The sequence below is a fragment of the Coffea arabica genome, chromosome 2e, assembly GCF_036785885.1.
Source record: "Coffea arabica cultivar ET-39 chromosome 2e, Coffea Arabica ET-39 HiFi, whole genome shotgun sequence".
In the NCBI taxonomy this organism is placed as follows: Eukaryota; Viridiplantae; Streptophyta; class Magnoliopsida; order Gentianales; family Rubiaceae; genus Coffea; species Coffea arabica.
Genome location: NC_092313.1, coordinates 3,221,679 through 3,240,000, shown reverse-complemented (window position 1 = coordinate 3,240,000; position 18,322 = coordinate 3,221,679). Strand labels below are relative to the sequence as shown.

Below are 18,322 nucleotides of genomic sequence, written 5' to 3'. Positions count from 1 at the left end.
ATTCCATAAAATAAAAAAAGGAAGAGACAACAAATCAAACATAACGGAAGAAGAAGAATAAGAGGGAACCCAAAAAATCAGGAAAAGATAAGGAAACAGGGCAAGAAAACCTCAAAGACTACTTTCACTGCTACTTTGAGCTAGAACCGGAAATGGGTTCCTCACCGTTTCTCTTCTTCATGCTTCACCTCTTAGTATTCTGCTGTGGGCGGGCATTTTCCAAGAATGCAGAGTTGGGAGCTTTGATGAGCCTAAAGGCCAGTCTTGATCCAGAAAGCAGGTTGCTTGTTTCATGGACAGGATCAGGTGACCCGTGTGGTGGTTCGTTTGTGGGAGTTGCATGTAATCGCAGGGGTCAGGTTGCTAATATTTCTCTGCAAGGTAAAGGGCTCTCAGGGAAGCTGTCTCCGGCGGTTGCTGAGCTCAGACACTTGACTGGGCTGTACTTGCACTACAATGCTCTGTATGGAGAGATACCCCGAGAAATTTCAACCTTGAGCGAGCTCACTGATTTGTATTTAAATGTTAATAACCTTTCCGGAGAGATCCCTCCTGAACTTGGAAATATGGGCAGCTTACAAGGTGTAGATTTTAGTCCTTCTGTGCTCCTCCGTAACTGTGTTTTTGTGTTAAGTTTTGTAAGGTTTTCTTCTCATAGCTTATTGTGCAAAATGCTCATTCTTTATTCCTTTTCTTTTCTCTCTCTGCGTCGGAAGGGGGAGGGGTAGGTCATCGGAGTAAACAGGATTACTAGCATAATGTGAGCAAGAAAAAACTTCAAGTTATTTTTTCTAGTTGCTAAAATCTGTTGCATGTTATTGTAGCTTTACCACTCTTGAGGTCCAAACTTAATAATATGAACTGTGCATGTGCTTTTATAATTTCTTTTACTTCTTTTTCTTTTTTAGTAGTGAAAATTTTCAACTTTTTCTTTTCATTTTTGAGTGAGAGAAAAAATTGAACTGTATTCTCTCTTTATAAGTTGAGTTTAGTGTGTTCACTCAGTTTGATATGTGGCTTTGTATGTTAATAATTTCAATCCTAGTCATTAGGTTGGTTCTCTTTATAAAATTTTAGTCTTTTCTTTATATCCCGCGTGAATTATATACTCAAAAAATGTCCCTGCTGGAGTAAATTGAAGACACAATCTGGAACTTCATGAGAAAAGTTTAAATCTTTACGTAGTCAGTGCAATTTTTGTTTTGTATTTACTGTTTAGCCTTGCACTGTGTTAAACGTTTCCTTGTGGCTCTGCTGTTGCTGTGTAGTTTTGCAGCTTTGTTATAATCAATTTACTGGAAGTATACCAACGCAGCTGGGGGCTCTAAAGAAGCTAAATGTTCTTGCTTTGCAATTTAATGAGTTAACTGGTGCAATCCCTGCAAGCTTAGGCGACTTGGGGTCGTTGATGAGACTAGACTTGAGTTTTAATCGCTTATTTGGCTCAATCCCGACAAAATTAGCTGATGCTCCAATTCTTGAAGTTCTAGACGTCCGAAACAACTCACTCTCTGGAAATGTTCCTAATGGTAATCTTATTCACCCAATATTATACTAGAGATATACATTTCTTGTAGTCCATGAAAATATGTTTACTTTGAACTCTTAAGGGAGGGGGGGGGGGCAAATGCTAGTTGAAAAATATTTTACTGGTTCAAAGCTATTTATGAAAATTTATGTACCATCAGATTTTTAACTTATGGGTGAGGGACGTCATTTTGATCTTTTAATGGTGGATGCAGCTTTGAAGCGATTGATTGGAGGATTTCAATACGAGAACAACCCAGGTTTATGTGGAGCTGGTTTTTCATCTTTAAGGGCTTGCACTGCTTCAGATCGCCCGAATCCAAGTAGACCTGAACCTTATGGTGGTGGCCCAACTGGTCTGTCAACAAGAGACATTCCAGAGACAGCTGATCTAAGATTGAACTGCAGTGAAACTCATTGCTCAAAATCGTCTAAAGCCTCGCAGGCTTCTGTCATTGTTGGAGTACTTGTGGTTTGTATCATTGTGTTAGTTATCGGAATTCTCAGTTTCTCCCACTATCATCGCAAACAAAAACTTGAGAACGCATCGGATGCACAAGATAGCCGCCTGCCTACGGATCATGCCAAGGGTGCTCAGAGGAAGAATGGTTCTCCGCTTATCAGCCTTGAATATCCCAGTGGGTGGGATCCACTCGCGGAGGGTCGACATTTTGGTGATGTCTCCCAAGAGTTTATGCAGAACTTCAGGTTTAATCTGGAAGAGGTGGAATCAGCTACTAGGTACTTTGCCGAGAAAAACTTATTGAGTAAAAGCAACTTCTCTGCTACTTATAGAGGAAGCCTAAGAGATGGATCAGTTGTTGCTGTTAAAAGCATTTCAAAAACTTGCTGCAAGTCAGAGGAATTAGAGTTCTTAAAGGGACTGAACATACTAACCTCGTTGAGGCATGAGAATGTGGTTCGTCTAAGAGGCTTCTGCTGTTCCAAAGACCGGAAAGAGTGTTTTCTTATTTATGATTTTGTTCAAAATGGAAATTTGTTGCAGTATTTTGATGTTGTGGATGGCAGTGATCATGTCCTTGACTGGTCAACAAGAGTTTCTATAATCAATGGAATTGCAAGAGGTGAGTTTATCTTCTGGTACTTCTCAGAGAATTTAGTCAGTTGATGCAGAAGCATGTTTGAAGACGTAAAAGTTTCAAAGGTCAAAACAATTTTGCAAGCTCATAAATCACTCAGAAAATACATTTCCTTCAAGTGCATTAGCAGTAAATGCTGCACCAAATTAGTAACATCAGACTAGTATCTCAAAAAACTTCTCTTTTATTTCACGTTTAATTTTACTTTTGAAACTTGTCTCTCTTGATTACCATTTGAACAAAGGAGTAAGATATGTACTGGCATGTTTTCACATTATGTGTTCATAGGCTTCATTGCTAATTTAGCTAACAACTTTTTTTCTCTTTTCATTTTCTGAGCAGGTATTGAGTATTTACATGGATACAAGGTGAATAAACCTGCCCTTGTTCACCAAAACATTTCTGCTGCGAGTGTGCTGATTGATCAACGAAACAGACCTTTGCTTTCTGATTCGGGTCTCCACAAATTACTTACTAATGATACTGTCTTCTCAACACTCAAGGATAGCGCTGCGATGGGATATTTGGCTCCTGAGTACAGTACTACTGGCCGGTTTACAGAGAAAAGTGATATTTATGCATTTGGGGTACTTTTGTTTCAAATCCTTTCTGGGGTTCGAAAAGTAACCAGCACAATGCAAGCTGCTGCTGACTTAGGAAAAACTCAGGACTTCATGGATAGAAATCTCCATGGAAAGTTCTCTGAACCTGAGGCCATAAGGGTTGGGAAGGTTGCTTTGTGGTGTATCCATGAATCTCCAGAGGAAAGACCTGGAATTGAGACAGTTCTACAGGAGCTTGGTAACTGCACTAACTTTTCCTAGAACTCAAAGGTTCTTATTCACAGGTATTGATTTTGTAATGTTCCGTGCTAATTATGATTTGTGGTCGATTGCTACTAACCACTTACAGATGACGGACTCTTTACAGAGATTGTAATGCAAAGTACACTCAATGAGGACTAAACTTTATGTGAAATTAGCTAGTGGTGGTTTTTACTTGTGTCGCAACCTACTGTTTGAATGCTAATCATGATTTATGGTAGATTGCAACTAACCACTTACTGATGACGGACTCTTTAGAGAGATTGTAATGCAGAGTCCTCTCACCGAGGGCTAAACTTGATGTGATATTAGTGGGTGTTGGTTTTTCCTTCTGTGTCACAACCTATTCCAAGCGTCTTTTTTCTGATCTTTCTTCAACGCATATATGTATATATTCGCCTTTTCGACTTGGAGAAATCATATTTCCAGCTGCATGATGCATTGAATTAACCGTTCACCTTTCTCACATGTTGTGAATAACTGAATATGTATGTAGCAGTCTTTTAAAGTCTCTCGCTTCTCTCATTTCTCTGTTTTCTAACCACCTTTAGCATTTATCAAGATCGACCAGAGATGAAAGTATATCTCTCATCTGGAACCAAAAAGCAAATAGTGATGTAATATCGTCTCACCTGGAAAAAGAATATGATAATCAATTAAACTCTACAAAAAGTTTGTATAAACTTTATTAGGAGTATATTACATCAATTTGCTATTTACATTTGTCATCTGTAAGACCTTAAAGAATAGTCATTTAAACCGAAAAAGAGCCTAAAGTACTGCTCTCCAAGAACTTGATTTATAATGGGACACAAAGCTGATCTTAAGCTTTAACAACTCTTCCTTGAAGAGGAGATCTGATCCTGAATACGTGTTCTTCACCAGTACATTTGTCCACTTTAACAACCCAGTGGCTTGTTTTCCCTGATTTGATAGGATAATAATTAAAGTTGGCATTTGCAGATATTCTTGTCAGCAGCAATCCTTCCCCTATTGGTAACAGCTGAGTGTGCAAACCGCCTTTCCTCCAGGACCCCTTGCAAAATGCATTATAGCCTAGGACTATGGTGTTCTGTTGCCTGGTGCTTTCCTGTATTGTTCGGAGAACTCCTCCATGGTTTTCAAGATTACAGTCAATGGCTATGAAATCTGCCTCCTTGCAGTAGTTTGAAAGCATCATGTGGGCGTCTCCCATAACAAACTGAACTTGAGTTGCATTACTTCCCAAGATCTTTTCAGATATATCTAGTTCTTCTTGCCCACGAAGGATGCAAATTACACGTCCACCGGTTTGTTGAGCCGCTGCCACCAGGGCTAGTGTAGTGCAGTCCACAACGCTGGAACATGCAACAACGATTAATTGCACATTGTTTCCAGCAGCAAGAGCTGAAATGAATTCTGCTCCATTTGGCTCTTTGGTACTCTTTCCCTGCAGAAAAGTCACGTCACGGTCAATAACAGGCTAAAAGAAAGCTAATAACATTTGATTTTCATATACAGGAACATAGGCAAAATTCATAGGAGCTTCGAAGATTTTGCAGTTGATAGCACTCACCATTTTCATGGTTTTAAGGAATGCTTTTGTGGCATTTTCAGCAGACCAGCAACCCATATTTTCCTGCTTAGACATTTTAGAGAAGTTGATTACTTTTTTAACCTTGGATGTGGATTATAGAACCGCTCGTCCCAGCCATTCGTGTTGCATTTATATAGACTTGACCATGAAGGATACGCCACAATGAAGGTATTGTGCTTCGCTGGCACTATTAAATTAGAATGAATTGCAACCAAACAAATCAAGAATAGTATAAAATAGTGTCAATCAGAATCAATTGGACCGGAAATTCAATGCTTTCTGTCACCGTTATACTATTTAATCCGCAATATGCCGTTAATGAAGGCAGTGTTATGGTGGAATTTGTATATTGTAGCTTCAACCTGATCAATGGCAGCATACACTTTTTTCCTCTCTACTTTTACCAGATATCAGAAGTCATTCCCTCAGAACTTTAAGCTTCCCTTTATAGTTTAGACACATTTTAACCTACGAGTGAAAAGTATGACCACTTCACCATCTCAGAAGGAAGAAAGTTAGATGGAACCGAAACAGCGCTAACAAAGATGCTTATTTTCTGAGCTACCACTTAGCTCAGGGAAAAAATTGTTTTAAGGGTGAAAAACAAAAAAACCCCTTGTGATAAACCTAATATATAAAAATGTCCCCCATGGTTTCAAAACGTACAACATGACACCTCATGTTTTGAACTAAATTGTAAAGGTGATGAAATCCGTTAAATTTAACGGAAATGCATGAAAAATGCCCTGATATAATTAAGCAAAAGACAACTCAACAAAATCATTTGTTTTATTCTCTACAGAGATAGAATTGAGGGTTAAGGGGTAAAATAAGTATATTTGTTAAAAATTAGGTATAAATTTTTTTTAAGGTTCCAATAAGTCATTTCCATTAAGTTCAACAGATTCTGTCACGTTTACAATTTAGTTCAAAACATAAAGTGTCGTTTTATACGTTTTGAAATCATGAGGATTTTTCTGTATACAAGATTTATCACGGGAGACTTTTGTTTTTTACCCTTGTTTTAACTTGAGGCAAAAGGCCCAAATGTGAAAGATAAGGAAAGAAAAGGAAGCGGAGGAATTGGTAAATTTCGTGGAGGCTGCTTTGAGAATAATTTTGTATTACTTAATTGTCAAATCTGATCACATCGAGGATCCAATTAATTCATCATATAATGCACCACTCCTTATAATTGAAATCTCTCATTAGCTGTCATGTCCTTTGCTGGACAGACATTTGAAATTCGAGGAAATTGTTAATAATAGCAACGAACTACAACTTGTAATCTTGTATTAATACTAATTAATCTGTAGAGACAAGGCAGAAAAACCTTGCTGTATCAAGATTCCTTCTGGACAGAGCCAATCCAAATAGGAAGTGCAACATCAAACACTGTGCTGAGGCAAACCAAAACCCTGAAAATGATTCAGCTTTGTTGCATGAATCTGATCCTTCCGCAAGTTACGTTCAAAATCAGCAAATTGCATTGTACGAACAAGTACGTTAGACCCCCAACACAAAAAAGAAATACTTTCGAATTGGCAATCAGTTTTTTTGGGGGGTGAGGGGGTGAGCATCGCACCAGCTTTCTTTGGATATGTTGAAGGTAGCATTTTGCCCGTTAACTTTTTGCTTTTATCTTAAACAACTTAATTCAATCTTCAACCACAGCTATTACTGTCATAAATCAGTAGATCTAAAGCCTAAAATGGACCAAAACTGGGAGCATTTTCTCCTTGGACCCGTCTCAAGAATTTAGCAAGAAGGTGAGGATTTGTATCATGGACAAGACAGGGCAACAACTGATGCCTCGTTCTCTATACTCCATAGTCACTCTTCATCAGTGTCATCCGATACAGAGCAAAAGACGACAGCATGCATAACATATGGATGCATGTGGCTAACTCGATTAGAAACTCTAGTTTCGTCTAGAGAACCTGTACCCTTCAAGGAACCAAAGCATTAAAATATCTAGCACTGCAGAAGCAGAGTTGCTAAGTGTAAATCTTGCCTCCGGATAGCCTTGCAGAGATCTAGATCCGGTCAAGTTGTCGCCCAGGAAAACACATTGATTGACAGAGAAATAACGTGCTTAAATTCTCTGTCTTTTGGTCTTTCTTGCACAACGGGAGGTCCCATTACTCTGATGCTGCTGAATAGATCAGGCAACTGGGGGAAAAAGTTAATTGGTCATGATAAAGCATATACTGTAGTCTGTACGTGCATTTTTCTCTTGGATTACAACACACACTTCTTGGAAATTTCTTCCCTCTCAATGGATCTATTTTATTTTGATATATTTGACAAACTAACCTTATACTCTGTGAAACAGGGGCAAGAAATTGTCGCAAAGCAAATTTTGGAAAGAAAAATTCCACCTATTCTTCAATTATCATGATTGATTGTATAATCAGAGTCTACAGTGTGCACATTTTGCGAATGAGAATGCACGTAAGTTGGCTAAGTGCATGTAGGTGTTACGATTAAGGTGTATAAACCGTCTATCAGTAGAAGCACTAACAACCCTTCTGGCCCTTTGTCACATTCAGCATCCACAAACATTAATTCAAAACAGATGCTGAAAACATCTGAAGACTGATTTAAACTTAGTAGGTGTCAAAAATGCAGAAATATTATTGAGGTACTTGGAAAGGTCTACAGGATGTGCACGTTCGTCCGCAGCAAGCTTGAGCTACGCAACAGAGAATTGAGGTATTCGTTCAAGCTCTGAGGTTTAGGGATAATTATTGGACAACTTTAATATCAACAGATACGTGTTTATACAATGCCAGTCCATAGTGTTGACACCAAGGATCGACAAGGGGAAAAATAGGGAAACGTTCATAGATTTGTCATGAAACAGGTAAATTCGACGCAAGTCTTTTTTATTTCTTTTGGTGGTTTCATGTTTAAGCAGTGAGTTGATTGTGTAGATATACTAACAAAGGGTGTTTGATAAGTTGATCCGCCCCAGTGTTTCGTATCTGTGACGCACTAAATTGTGATATAGTTGTGAAAATTGGAGCAAGTATTGCCCAGTAACTCAGAGCTTCAAAAGAATTAGCTAGATAAGTAGTCCACTACTGAAATAGCAGATAGATGCTGCAATCTTCATTATTTGCAGTTTCAGAATTATACTGCGCATTTTGTTATCAATTAAGCTTAAGCAAATCCGTGTCATCTCTAATATCAGTTCTCTTTATCTTATTTGATTTTTGGTAAATACAAAATGAACAGCCACCACCGAGTACAAGCTTTGGAGAGCTGAAGTGCAACTAGTTCCCAGGAAGATTAAACCCGAAACACATGCTCTTCACCTGTGTATTTGTCAATTTTAACCAGCCAACGCCTCTTCTTGCCTGAAACAGCAGATCTATTACTCTTGTTGACATTTTCAGCTATCTTGGTTACTAGCAAGCCTTCTCCTATGGGCAACAAATGAGCTTTCAACCCCTGCGGGCACCTCCATGAGCCCATGGAACATGCATGGTATGCAATAACAATAGCATTCCTGCTAATCACTTGCACAGTTTCAAGAATACGCTGACAATTCTCGAGATAACAGTCTATAAGAATGCAATCAGCTTCTCTATAGTCGTTGCAGAGTAAATTTAGGGCGTCACCAATAACAAACTTGACATGTATTGCACTATCGCCGAGGGCTATTTCTGAGGAGTGTTGTTCATGAACTCCACGAACAATGCATATGACTTGACCACCAGTTTGCAACGCAGCAGCTACCAGGGCCAGTGTGATTGAATCAGCCGCACTTGCACTCGCAATAACCATAAGTTGTGCATTGTTGCCAGCAGCAAGTGCCGAAATGAACTCCGCTGCATCTGGCTCCTTGGCACCTTTTGTCTGTAATCGTTAAGAAACGTTAAACAAGTGTACGCATCTTGCCTTGATTTATAGCAACCTGCATCTTATACTAATGAAATGGACATCATCAGTGAGCTCAAGTGACCTATGGCACCAGTTATGCAAGAAAAGTAACAATAATAGCTATCTCATGTGCATGTCAATCTCACCATTTTTACTGCTCGGAGATAGGCTCCAGTCGCATTTTCAACAGACCAGCTCGCCATCTTCCCCTTCAGGCTTTGTCAGTCTCCCTATCTGTTTTGAGCCCACTTTCAGGGAGTAGAAGACAGCCAAGCCTGCTTTATAAAGGGATGAATTTCTTATTTGTCTGCTTCTAATTACAGCATGCAGCATTCAATTCAAGGTAAGTTACAGGTATGGCCAAAGGGACTACTAGACCTGGTCATGTTCAATCTATAATAATGATGAACAAGGAATGAGGGGTGAATTTAATCCATTTAGAAACAAGATGCCAGAGAAATTATTCATCTCTGTCTGCAGTACTTACTTTGTGGAGCTACCTAAACTCCACCGTATTCTGTTGCATTTAGCTCAAGTCCGATCAAACGATGGTCATAATAAATCACTAGCGTTAAAAACCGTTTCCCAAGATATTCTTATGTTCATTGTGATGTTATGCGTCAAGGGAACAATCTGAATTTTATATTGCAGCAAGGGATATTGGAGAAATTCGTATAAATCATTTATCACGAGAGACAGAAAAATGAGAACCATGCTGGTCCCAGACCTGACACCGATTCGCTAAAAAAATTGCTGCAAGTCGAATCAAACAACTAGTGAACAACAGTAAGGCAAAAGAAAGAATGGTTCTGATGATAAAATGGGAATTGAATTTGGTCATATATTGCATGAAATCGATGACAAATGATCTGAGGCGTGAAACTGCTGTCTGCTTGCCTCTCTTCCACTGCTATGCGGATGAACATATACATAGGTTGTGGGCCTCTGGCAAACCCGCTGCCTAGACTCATCAACATTCATGGACTTTCTAAAGCCTCTCACAGATATCTTTTTTGCTCCTCCTGGGGTGCGATTCAGGTCGCTGATATATGTTGCAAATTTACATGATTGGGAGAGAGAATGTGAATACGGAAGAGAACGGATACGGTCTAAGATTCAGCTTGGCGGTTTTGCGACCTTTGTAAGGAACATGTTGCACATCACTGCATGGAATGATGGCAAATGGTATAAAGCATCACAAATGCTGCAACCGGCAAAGGTTAATCTTTTCTAGCTACTTGTGAAGAATGACCAATTTAAGAGCAAAACATAAAAATTGACGTTATCTGGTAATTTCTCAGGCTTTGTATCTGATAGGAGCAAGATATTAGCTTGCCTTCCATATAACATAAAAAACTGACATTATTCTGGTAATAGCTGCTCAGGCTCTGTATCTGATGAGAGCAAAGGATTAGCCTGCCTTCCATGCCGACCAATATTATATTGATGGCATTAAGAGTTCACACCAACTTGTTGAATTAATTCAATGTTTGATGGAGAAAAGCTACAAAACTTCAATGTATTGGCGACTGGAGGACAGTGCTAACTGAATCCAAGGATGCGTCTAATAAAACTGAAATTTGAAATCTGAATTTATTAAATTATTAAATTGTTAAATATTAAATCTAATATATTTGAGTGCATATCACATCCAGTGATACTGAATAACTTATCACTTAATTTTGATAGTAAATTTTACTTAGAAAATTCAGTGCCACTTAATTAATTCAGATATTTAATTTTTGATTATTAAACGATCTGAACATGTTAAAATCTGAATCTATTAAATTTAAATGCTAAATTAGGTTATCAAACAGGATTTAAGTCTGTTTACAACTCTATTTATTTGCACTTCAAGGGCAAACATCATTATTGATTTCCCCCCCCCCCCCCCTTCCTATGCTCAAGAGAATTTTTAATACTACTTTATCTATTGAAGGTCGGCTAAATAAATAACACAATATATTGCATACATATGGGCTAAATAAATAACGGAATAAAACAAATTATTAAGTTCAATGTTATTTTTTCCACCACTCACTTGAGTGAGTTGAGTCCATACTACAGAGTACTGGAAGATGCTAACTCAAAGCGTTGTGTGGATTGCAACTTTTCAAGAAATTTTGAAAAAAAATATTATAGCACCCTTTAGGACGTGATATATATAAAATAAAAAATTATGTAAAAGAAATATTCACGAAAAATATGAAATTTTCTCGCAAAAAACTTTTACCATTTCAAATCAAAACTTCAAAGAAAGAAAAGCTTACCAGTTCAAACGTCGAGTCGCGGCTAGGAAATTTTTTTTTTTGTGGAAAAACTATTGAAAAACGTTTACCTTGTCAAAACAGTCAAAATGGGCATAGATGATGGAGAGCCACGGAACAATTTAACATTACTCGGAATATGGAAATAGACAATATTTCTATTTGGCAAACGCTTATTAGTTTTCCTCAAATCTCTTTAAATCTTTTCTCCTATTCTTCTCCTAAAAGTTTCATCTAGTTGTACCTTCTCCTAAAAATATTTGGGCTTTTTCTTTTTGATCATTTCTTAAATTAATAAAATTATTGCTTTTTCTTAAGAAAGAAAAAGAGACAGACAGAGAGATGATGAAGGATCACATCACCTTATTCACCTTCATCTGTGAATCTAAAAGTAGGAGATAAACACTTGTTAGTGATGTGTAGGCATTGCTAAAATTATTTTTCAAAATTTATTTACCTATAATATCAATACACATTTCAATTATTTGTTTATTTTACATATATCATATCAAAAATATGTTACAATATTTTTTATCTGTTGTGAAACTAATAAAATAAACTTCCAAAAGTAGGGATAGTAGAGTGAGAAGAAGAGAGAGATAGAATTATATTTTACTGATCAAAGTACTTCCAGGTTTCAAGGTTACAAAAGAAGTAGGATTCATCCCTATAAATAGGTGATCCAAGATAAAAGATACATGAATCCCATTAAATACTAATACATGAATTTAGTACTTCAAGTACATTCATAAAAGGTTTCATCCAATAGACCAACGAATCTAGGGAGAATACATGTGTCTATCATCTTGAGAATACAAACGGACATCTTCATCTTGTAATCATTCTTGAGAATATCAACGGACAGCCACATCTAGAGAATATCAACGGACATCCACATCTTATCATTATTTCATAACTCAAAAAATTATGCCAAATAATCTACTACCCAGACACACTCACTATTAATTTTTTGAGTTTGAGGCTTTCAATACAAAAAAAAAAAAAATTTCTCAATTACAGAAAGGTGGGAGCTGTATAAAACTATAAATAAGATATCTCTTTAATTTAATCAAATGATGATGACGTTTTGGTTAGGTTAAACTAGGTAAGTTACAATTAATACGTACATTATCGAACTAAAACATAAAAAGCGCGCCGACATCACAGGAAATTAATTAGTATTATGGGAATATCTCCTTTCCCATTTGAGAGAGAGGGAAAAAGAAAAAATAAAAAAGGGGAAGGAAAAAGGAAGCCCCTGTGAAGGCGGTGGACTGCAGTGATAATTCAACGCAAGTACAGAACCCTTGCCGCTGAGAATTGAGATCACACAATTCAGAGAACCCATTCATTTGTTGCTCTCGGGCGTGGTAATGGGGAACGCGTACTGTATCTTTTGCGGGTGCGTGGGCCAGGCCAACGTAGGCGTCGTGGAAAAATGGGGCCGGTTTCTGAAACTGGCGCAACCAGGTCTCCACTTCTTCAATCCTTTCGCCGGCGAATGCCTCGCCGGAATTATCTCCACTAGAATCAGTTCTCTCGACGTCAAAATCGAGACCAAAACCAAGGTCCTCCCTCCTACCCGCTTTTGCAATCCTTTGTTTTCCCCTTAAGAAAATATAATACATATATGGATGAATCAATGAATAAACACCGCAGTGACTTATGTTGACTGTTGCGAATCCGGAAATCCTAAAACGGCACCGGTTCTCTTCCGGATCGCCTAATTCTGGATTGATTTTCTTTGACGAAAGATTCTTATCTCGCCCGTTTCTCGATGATCATCTATTTTAACTGTGTTATCGTGGACGAAATCTTGTTTCTCTGTTTCCCCTTTTTTATTTGTTGACGGTAAGGTTTAAATTGTAAATTAGTGTACTATAGACTGGATGAAGTGAAAGTCAACCAAAAAAATTCAGTTTCTGTTCTTGAGCTCTGCTTGTTTTCTTATTTGTTTTACGGTATACTATATCACCACAAGCTTCTAGATGTATGATCCGTTAGAGTTGACAATATTCATCCTGCACCTTTTACCTTTTTGGTCCGAGTAGTCACAACTTTACAGCTTTACTTATTAGGTAATATAGAGATCTAAAGATGGGCAGATTTTCCCTGTCCCTTCTACGAAATTCACATTGTCAGCAATGTTAAGGTGTTTTTCCTTTTATGCTATGAATCTCATTGTTGAATTCTTGAAATCATGTAACTCAATTGCTCGGTAACTTTGGCATGAATGTTTAGTTTGTGTCAAATTTTAGTTGAATCACTATCCTCTAAAGTGAATTCATAAGCTTAAGAACTTCTGAAGTATTCACAAATACTTCGTATGCCAAGAATTATGAGATGTTCGACTCCAAATAATTTCAGAATTACATTGAACAATCAGAATCAACATTTCGGGATTTTAATTATGCTTCGGATGAGCCTTGGCTTTTTTTTTTTTCACCTTTGTTTGAAAGCAATAAGTTGTAGTCTTACGATAGATAGTATCACTTGTGTTCCATTCTACAGGACAATGTCTTTGTCCAAATGCATTGCTCGATTCTATATCGAGTGATCGGATCAAATGCTGATGATGCATTCTATGAGTTGCAAAATCCCAGGGAACAGATTCAAGCATATGTATTTGATGGTAGTTTTCTTAATTCTGCAACATTTTTGGTATTAATGACAATTTTTGACATTGCTGACCTTACTCTTAAATAATCTATATTCATGTGATTGTTGTATTTCTTTCACAGTGGTTCGAGCTCATGTTCCTAAAATGAATTTGGATGAGCTTTTTGAGCAGAAGGGTGATGTAGCTCAGGCTGTATTGGAAGAACTTGAGAAGGTAAATTGATGTGGCATAACATTTCCCAATTATTCACGCCTCTTGCTTTTCGTGGATATCAAAAGATGATTTGCCTGTGTTGTACTGCTCAAAGTGAGGATGATATTAGTAGTTCTGAAGAACTTTCTCTTTCTCTCCAATATCCCAGGCATGCTTGTTTCCTTGATTGAAGTTTTATAATTAATTGAGAGTTGATCTCTTGAAACAGATTTCAAGGATGAGTTTAATTTTACATTAGTTCAACTTTGACCAGTATCTTCAAATGTTGCTTAGAAGATAATCTGTGCAAATATTTTTCTTCAAGTCCTTAATCCTGTTTTAAATCTGTTTCAGGTTGATAATTTGCAGGCTTTTCTTTTTGGTTTACCAAATGTTGATGAATCTTCTAATTGATGAAGAAGTGAATAGGTTTTTTTGTTAGAATTTGTGTTATACTTGTAACAATTGAGGAAGTAGTCCTTTAACTGTCAGTGGCATATTGTTTGCCATGCAAGAATAAGGGTAATTAGACATTGTACTTATGGAGTCTTTCATTTGTATGAGGAGATTTTATTTTGTGATGCAAAATGGATGTATAGGACTCGTGATCAAGTATACCTATTTAGATCTCTCTTTTTCATTGCACTTCTTGTAAGTCAGTAGTAGTTGTCATGCTGAACAGTGTAGTTTAATTTTTCAAATGCTAACCTATTAACTTTGCTTATGAAGATCACCTTGTTCAGAATATCAATCTTATGTTGAATTCGTGACTCAGGTAATGGGAGCATATGGATTCAACATTGAACAGATACTGATGGTGGACATTATTCCTGATCCCTCTGTGCGCAAAGCTATGAATGAGATAAATGCAGGTGAGGATGTAGGACCCCTAGCTATTTGAGGTGTTATTCTGCAAATTTCTCCATACTTCAGTTCTTGGTGTTGGTTATATAACGAATCAACATTATTCTTTCATGTGTTCCACACTACTTTTTTGGGGTTTTTTTTTTGGGGGGTGGGGGTGTTGTTCAGAGGGGTTAAATTCACAGAGATTCCCCCAAAACTGATCCATATATATGACAAGTTTTGCTTTTGGATCACAAGAATGCAGCAGCTGCTGTTTGTATCAGCATCTAGTTTTGTTTTGCCTTGGTTTTTCTATGAACAGCGTTCTACATGTATGTGTATTTTGATGGTACGTCTTTTTGGTCTTTAATTTGGAGTTAAAAAGTACAAATCTCTCCAGATTCTCTGTATCAACACACAGACACACATTTCACTGTAGCTGTTAGGCGGCTAAATGTCCTTTTCTTATTCTGCATAATAGCTCAAAGGCAACAGCTGGCTAGTGTGTACAAGGGAGAAGCAGAGAAGATCCTGCAGATTAAAAAGGCAGAAGCTGATGCTGAAGCAAAGTATTTAGGAGGAGTTGGGGTTGCAAAGCAGAGACAGGCAATTACAGACGGCTTGCGAGAGAACATCCTGAATTTCTCTCACAAAATCGAAGGCACCTCAGCTAAGGAAGTGATGGATCTGATCATGGTCACCCAGTATTTTGATACAATCAAGGACCTTGGGAATTCTTCCAAGAACACTACAGTTTTCATACCCCATGGCCCTGGTCATGTTCGGGATATTGGTGAGCAGATACGCAATGGCCTGATGGAGGCCTCCAGTGCACAGATATGTGCTGAATAGGTTTATTGGTTTTTCGGATGTTCAAAGGATTGAGGAGTTATTGGTTTGATAATCACATCAGACATTACATGGTTGTACGTCTTTCTCGTGATATTGTAAATGGTCTTTTTTGGCTAAGAATATGGTGTAGTATCTCACTGTTTGATTAGGATCCCGTTCTTTTATTAGGATTCAGGGTCTTTTCCCGAACCTCGAGGCATTTTGCCACGAGTTTTACTTGCTTAAATGCGCTATTCTCTGTTCTTCCATGGAACCTTTTTCATCTCCGATTTTATTGTGTGCACTATGAGCACACATCTGGCGTTGCCCTACGCTGTGCCTTCCTCACGGATTAAATGGGCATGGTGCGCTCAGCTTATAAGGGGCCGCTACACTCTCTCCAAGAAACTCACTGTTTTTCACTTTTTTGGGCCTCCCCGGTGATATTCTCATTCGGCAGTTTTGGTTTTTTTTTTTTGTAGCAACAATAACAATTCTATAATTTAATTTATCCTATTTCGCAGAGAAGAGTCTAAAGAGACTGTGTAAGTAATTGGTAGGTATGTAGATTTGACTAGATTAAAGGAGTGTTATAACAGTTTCTTTTGAATCTTGATTTACAGTCCAACGAGGGATTTAGTCAAAGGCAGTGGTTGCTTAATTTCTTTTCCCACAATGTACGTTTAGGGATTTCTTTTCCACTTACACCACAATGAATGTACGTTTAGGGAGGATACTAGTCGCTAGATGCGCACGTAGTGGTTTTTTATGGCCCTACATGAGCAACTGATTTTGCGTTATCCAATAAAGAAATTTGACATGAACAAAGCCAGAACAATGCATCAACCATGAAAAAAATTTAAGATCGTGAATAGTGCAATATGATGGATAAGTTTTGCTAGTGTTACTTAACAAGTGCTTATTAATGTTGGGGGTATTCAGTTTGCTCCTATTAGTAGTAGTATAGCTAAATCACGCTCAATTTATCCTATGAATAAGCACATTTATCCAATTAAGTTGTGTTTGGATTGCATTTTTCGTCATTTTTCATGAAAAAATTACTGTAGCGATTTGATATATGTGAGGGAAAAAGGTGATAGGAAAATGTGATCACGGAAAACGACAATATTTTCCGACGGAAACAAGCAATCCAAGCATGGCCAATGGCCAACGGAAACAACTATGTAATCTTTTCACTTGCATTTATACAGTTTTCTAATTGAACTCTACTTTTTCAAAACATTTAACATTAGAACTCTATTTTAACGTGTGCCAATGGACAATAGTTAGATAGACTCATTCTTCTTTTTTTTTTTTCATTGCATATTATATAGAATATTAACATTGTGTTTTATAAGCACTACAAACATAGACTAACATAGTTGTGCACACTTAGATATATTCAGGCGAAACTAGGATTGCTAAGTGACTCAAATTGGCGCGCGAACTGATTTGGTGGAAACTCAATTTGACCTCGGTCAGCCTCCAACCAAGTCAATCGGGTATACAGATATTCAAGTTGTTAGCTAGTCAAATCATATCAAGCACGTATGTTTTCAATATTTTATATTATTAGTGATGAAATTACAAGTGTGTTTCCGATATTTATATTACTTACTAGTGTGAAATATCTATTTTAAAAATATTTTTTTATTTTAAATTGAACTCGAGTAGGGTCGAACTTGAGCTCAACTAGGCTCGAACTAGAGTCCAAATTCGAGTTCCAGATTTAGAATGAAAGTTCGTTGTGTTCAAGCCTAGCAAAATTGAGCCAATCTCGATTGAATAAAGAGAAAAATCTACTCGGTTCGACTCATTTGCAGTTCTAGATGAAGCATTTAAAAAGCAAAAAAAAAAAAAAAAAGTTGTAAACATCTTTTCTTCAGATTGGATCCATTCTAAATCGCAAATATTTTTCTTTATCCGTTGGGTATACTAGTCGCGCTCTTTTGACAAAATATTTGTTCGTTTAGGCATTAGAAGTACCCAAAAAAGCAGGGAAAAAAAACACTTAGTGATAAGTTCCCCGTGCCAAACCTAATAATTGAATCATAACATTATCAGAAAATAATCATGATGTATATTCTCTCGCAATTATGGTGTATCATAACATATAGGCAATACAAGTAGAGATCCGATGGGAGCAATCATTTATGATTTTATTACTTTGTCGAAGGCAAGTTAAACTATGCAAAGATGATAATTTCAAATGGTACCACTCGGGTTGGTCCCCAGATTGATCCAAACATTCTACCTATAATGCAAAAGGATAAAACCAGGAGCAAAGAAAGCGTTTTACTTAATTTTCTTACTAGTATCTTCTTGTAGAAATTTATATGCTGGACTCTGGAGACATGATGGATTACTTTCCCGAGCCCGACTACACACCGTAGTGATGGTTACGTAAAAACTTCAGTTGTAGTTCCTCTCACAGTGTAGCTTCAACAGGTCAAAAAATGATGGGGGCGACTAATAACCCCTCGTTTGTTTTGCGAGTCCAGTTCAACAGCTTGGACTTGGTGTGCAGTTTTTAGTCGTTGTGCTACTATATACTACTAAAGCAAATGTAATTTAGCTAGGAAATTAATATTAACACTATCTCAAATTTTTTAGTGTTACAAATCAACATTTATTTCCTAATCGCTGCATGC

General features: G+C 37.3%; 4 protein-coding genes across 5 annotated transcripts in view; 2 read left to right on the top strand and 2 right to left on the bottom strand.

Annotated features, from left to right (window-relative positions):
* The window catches only part of LOC113730152 (uncharacterized), a 4,808-nt gene extending 192 nt beyond the window's left edge, over positions 1-4,616 (top strand). The window contains exons 1-5 of one of the 2 annotated variants that reach the window (XM_027254655.2): positions 1-582; positions 1,269-1,529; positions 1,743-2,612; positions 2,970-3,474; positions 4,415-4,616. The exon at positions 1-582 is cut by the window's left edge and continues 192 nt beyond it. In XM_027254655.2, the coding sequence (XP_027110456.1) occupies positions 153-582; positions 1,269-1,529; positions 1,743-2,612; positions 2,970-3,451 (2,043 nt within the window). In that variant the 5' untranslated portion in view covers positions 1-152 and the 3' untranslated portion in view covers positions 3,452-3,474; positions 4,415-4,616. Of the gene's footprint in view, positions 583-1,268; positions 1,530-1,742; positions 2,613-2,969; positions 3,779-4,414 lie in introns of those variants that run through there. The other variant, XM_027254653.2, reaches the window with a different exon arrangement.
* On the bottom strand, positions 4,216-5,100 carry LOC113733428 (uncharacterized). The gene is made up of 2 exons (XM_027259797.2): positions 5,007-5,100; positions 4,216-4,880 (listed from the first exon to the last, which is right to left on the bottom strand). Exons 1-2 carry the CDS (start codon positions 5,079-5,081, stop codon positions 4,275-4,277), a joined length of 681 nt encoding a protein of 226 aa, XP_027115598.1. The 5' UTR covers positions 5,082-5,100; the 3' UTR covers positions 4,216-4,274.
* Positions 5,101-8,321: 3,221 nt separating this feature from the next.
* Positions 8,322-9,118, bottom strand: LOC113729591 (uncharacterized). Its single transcript, XM_027253865.2, has 2 exons — positions 9,062-9,118; positions 8,322-8,891 (listed from the first exon to the last, which is right to left on the bottom strand). The coding sequence occupies exons 1-2, from the start codon at positions 9,116-9,118 to the stop codon at positions 8,322-8,324; spliced, it is 627 nt and encodes a 208-aa protein (XP_027109666.1).
* A 3,252-nt stretch (positions 9,119-12,370) lies between these two features.
* LOC113730151 (protein PPLZ12) lies at positions 12,371-15,940 on the top strand. Its single transcript, XM_027254652.2, has 5 exons — positions 12,371-12,750; positions 13,694-13,814; positions 13,924-14,015; positions 14,770-14,866; positions 15,322-15,940. The coding sequence occupies exons 1-5, from the start codon at positions 12,556-12,558 to the stop codon at positions 15,690-15,692; spliced, it is 876 nt and encodes a 291-aa protein (XP_027110453.1). The 5' UTR covers positions 12,371-12,555; the 3' UTR covers positions 15,693-15,940.
* Positions 15,941-18,322: the final 2,382 nt, after the last annotated feature.

Coding starts and splice junctions, on each gene's coding strand:
- LOC113733428 (XM_027259797.2), bottom strand. CDS start 5,081: ATGTCTAAGCAGGAAAATATGGGTTGCTGGTCTGCTGAAAATGCCACA. Junction 4,881..5,006: donor TCCTTAAAACCATGAAAATG/GTGAGTGCTATC, acceptor ACTTTTCTGCAG/GGAAAGAGTACCAAAGAGCC.
- LOC113729591 (XM_027253865.2), bottom strand. CDS start 9,118: ATGGCGAGCTGGTCTGTTGAAAATGCGACTGGAGCCTATCTCCGAGCA. Junction 8,892..9,061: donor ATCTCCGAGCAGTAAAAATG/GTGAGATTGACA, acceptor TAACGATTACAG/ACAAAAGGTGCCAAGGAGCC.
- LOC113730151 (XM_027254652.2), top strand. CDS start 12,556: ATGGGGAACGCGTACTGTATCTTTTGCGGGTGCGTGGGCCAGGCCAAC. Junction 12,751..13,693: donor AAATCGAGACCAAAACCAAG/GTCCTCCCTCCT, acceptor TCCATTCTACAG/GACAATGTCTTTGTCCAAAT. Junction 14,867..15,321: donor TATGAATGAGATAAATGCAG/GTGAGGATGTAG, acceptor TCTGCATAATAG/CTCAAAGGCAACAGCTGGCT.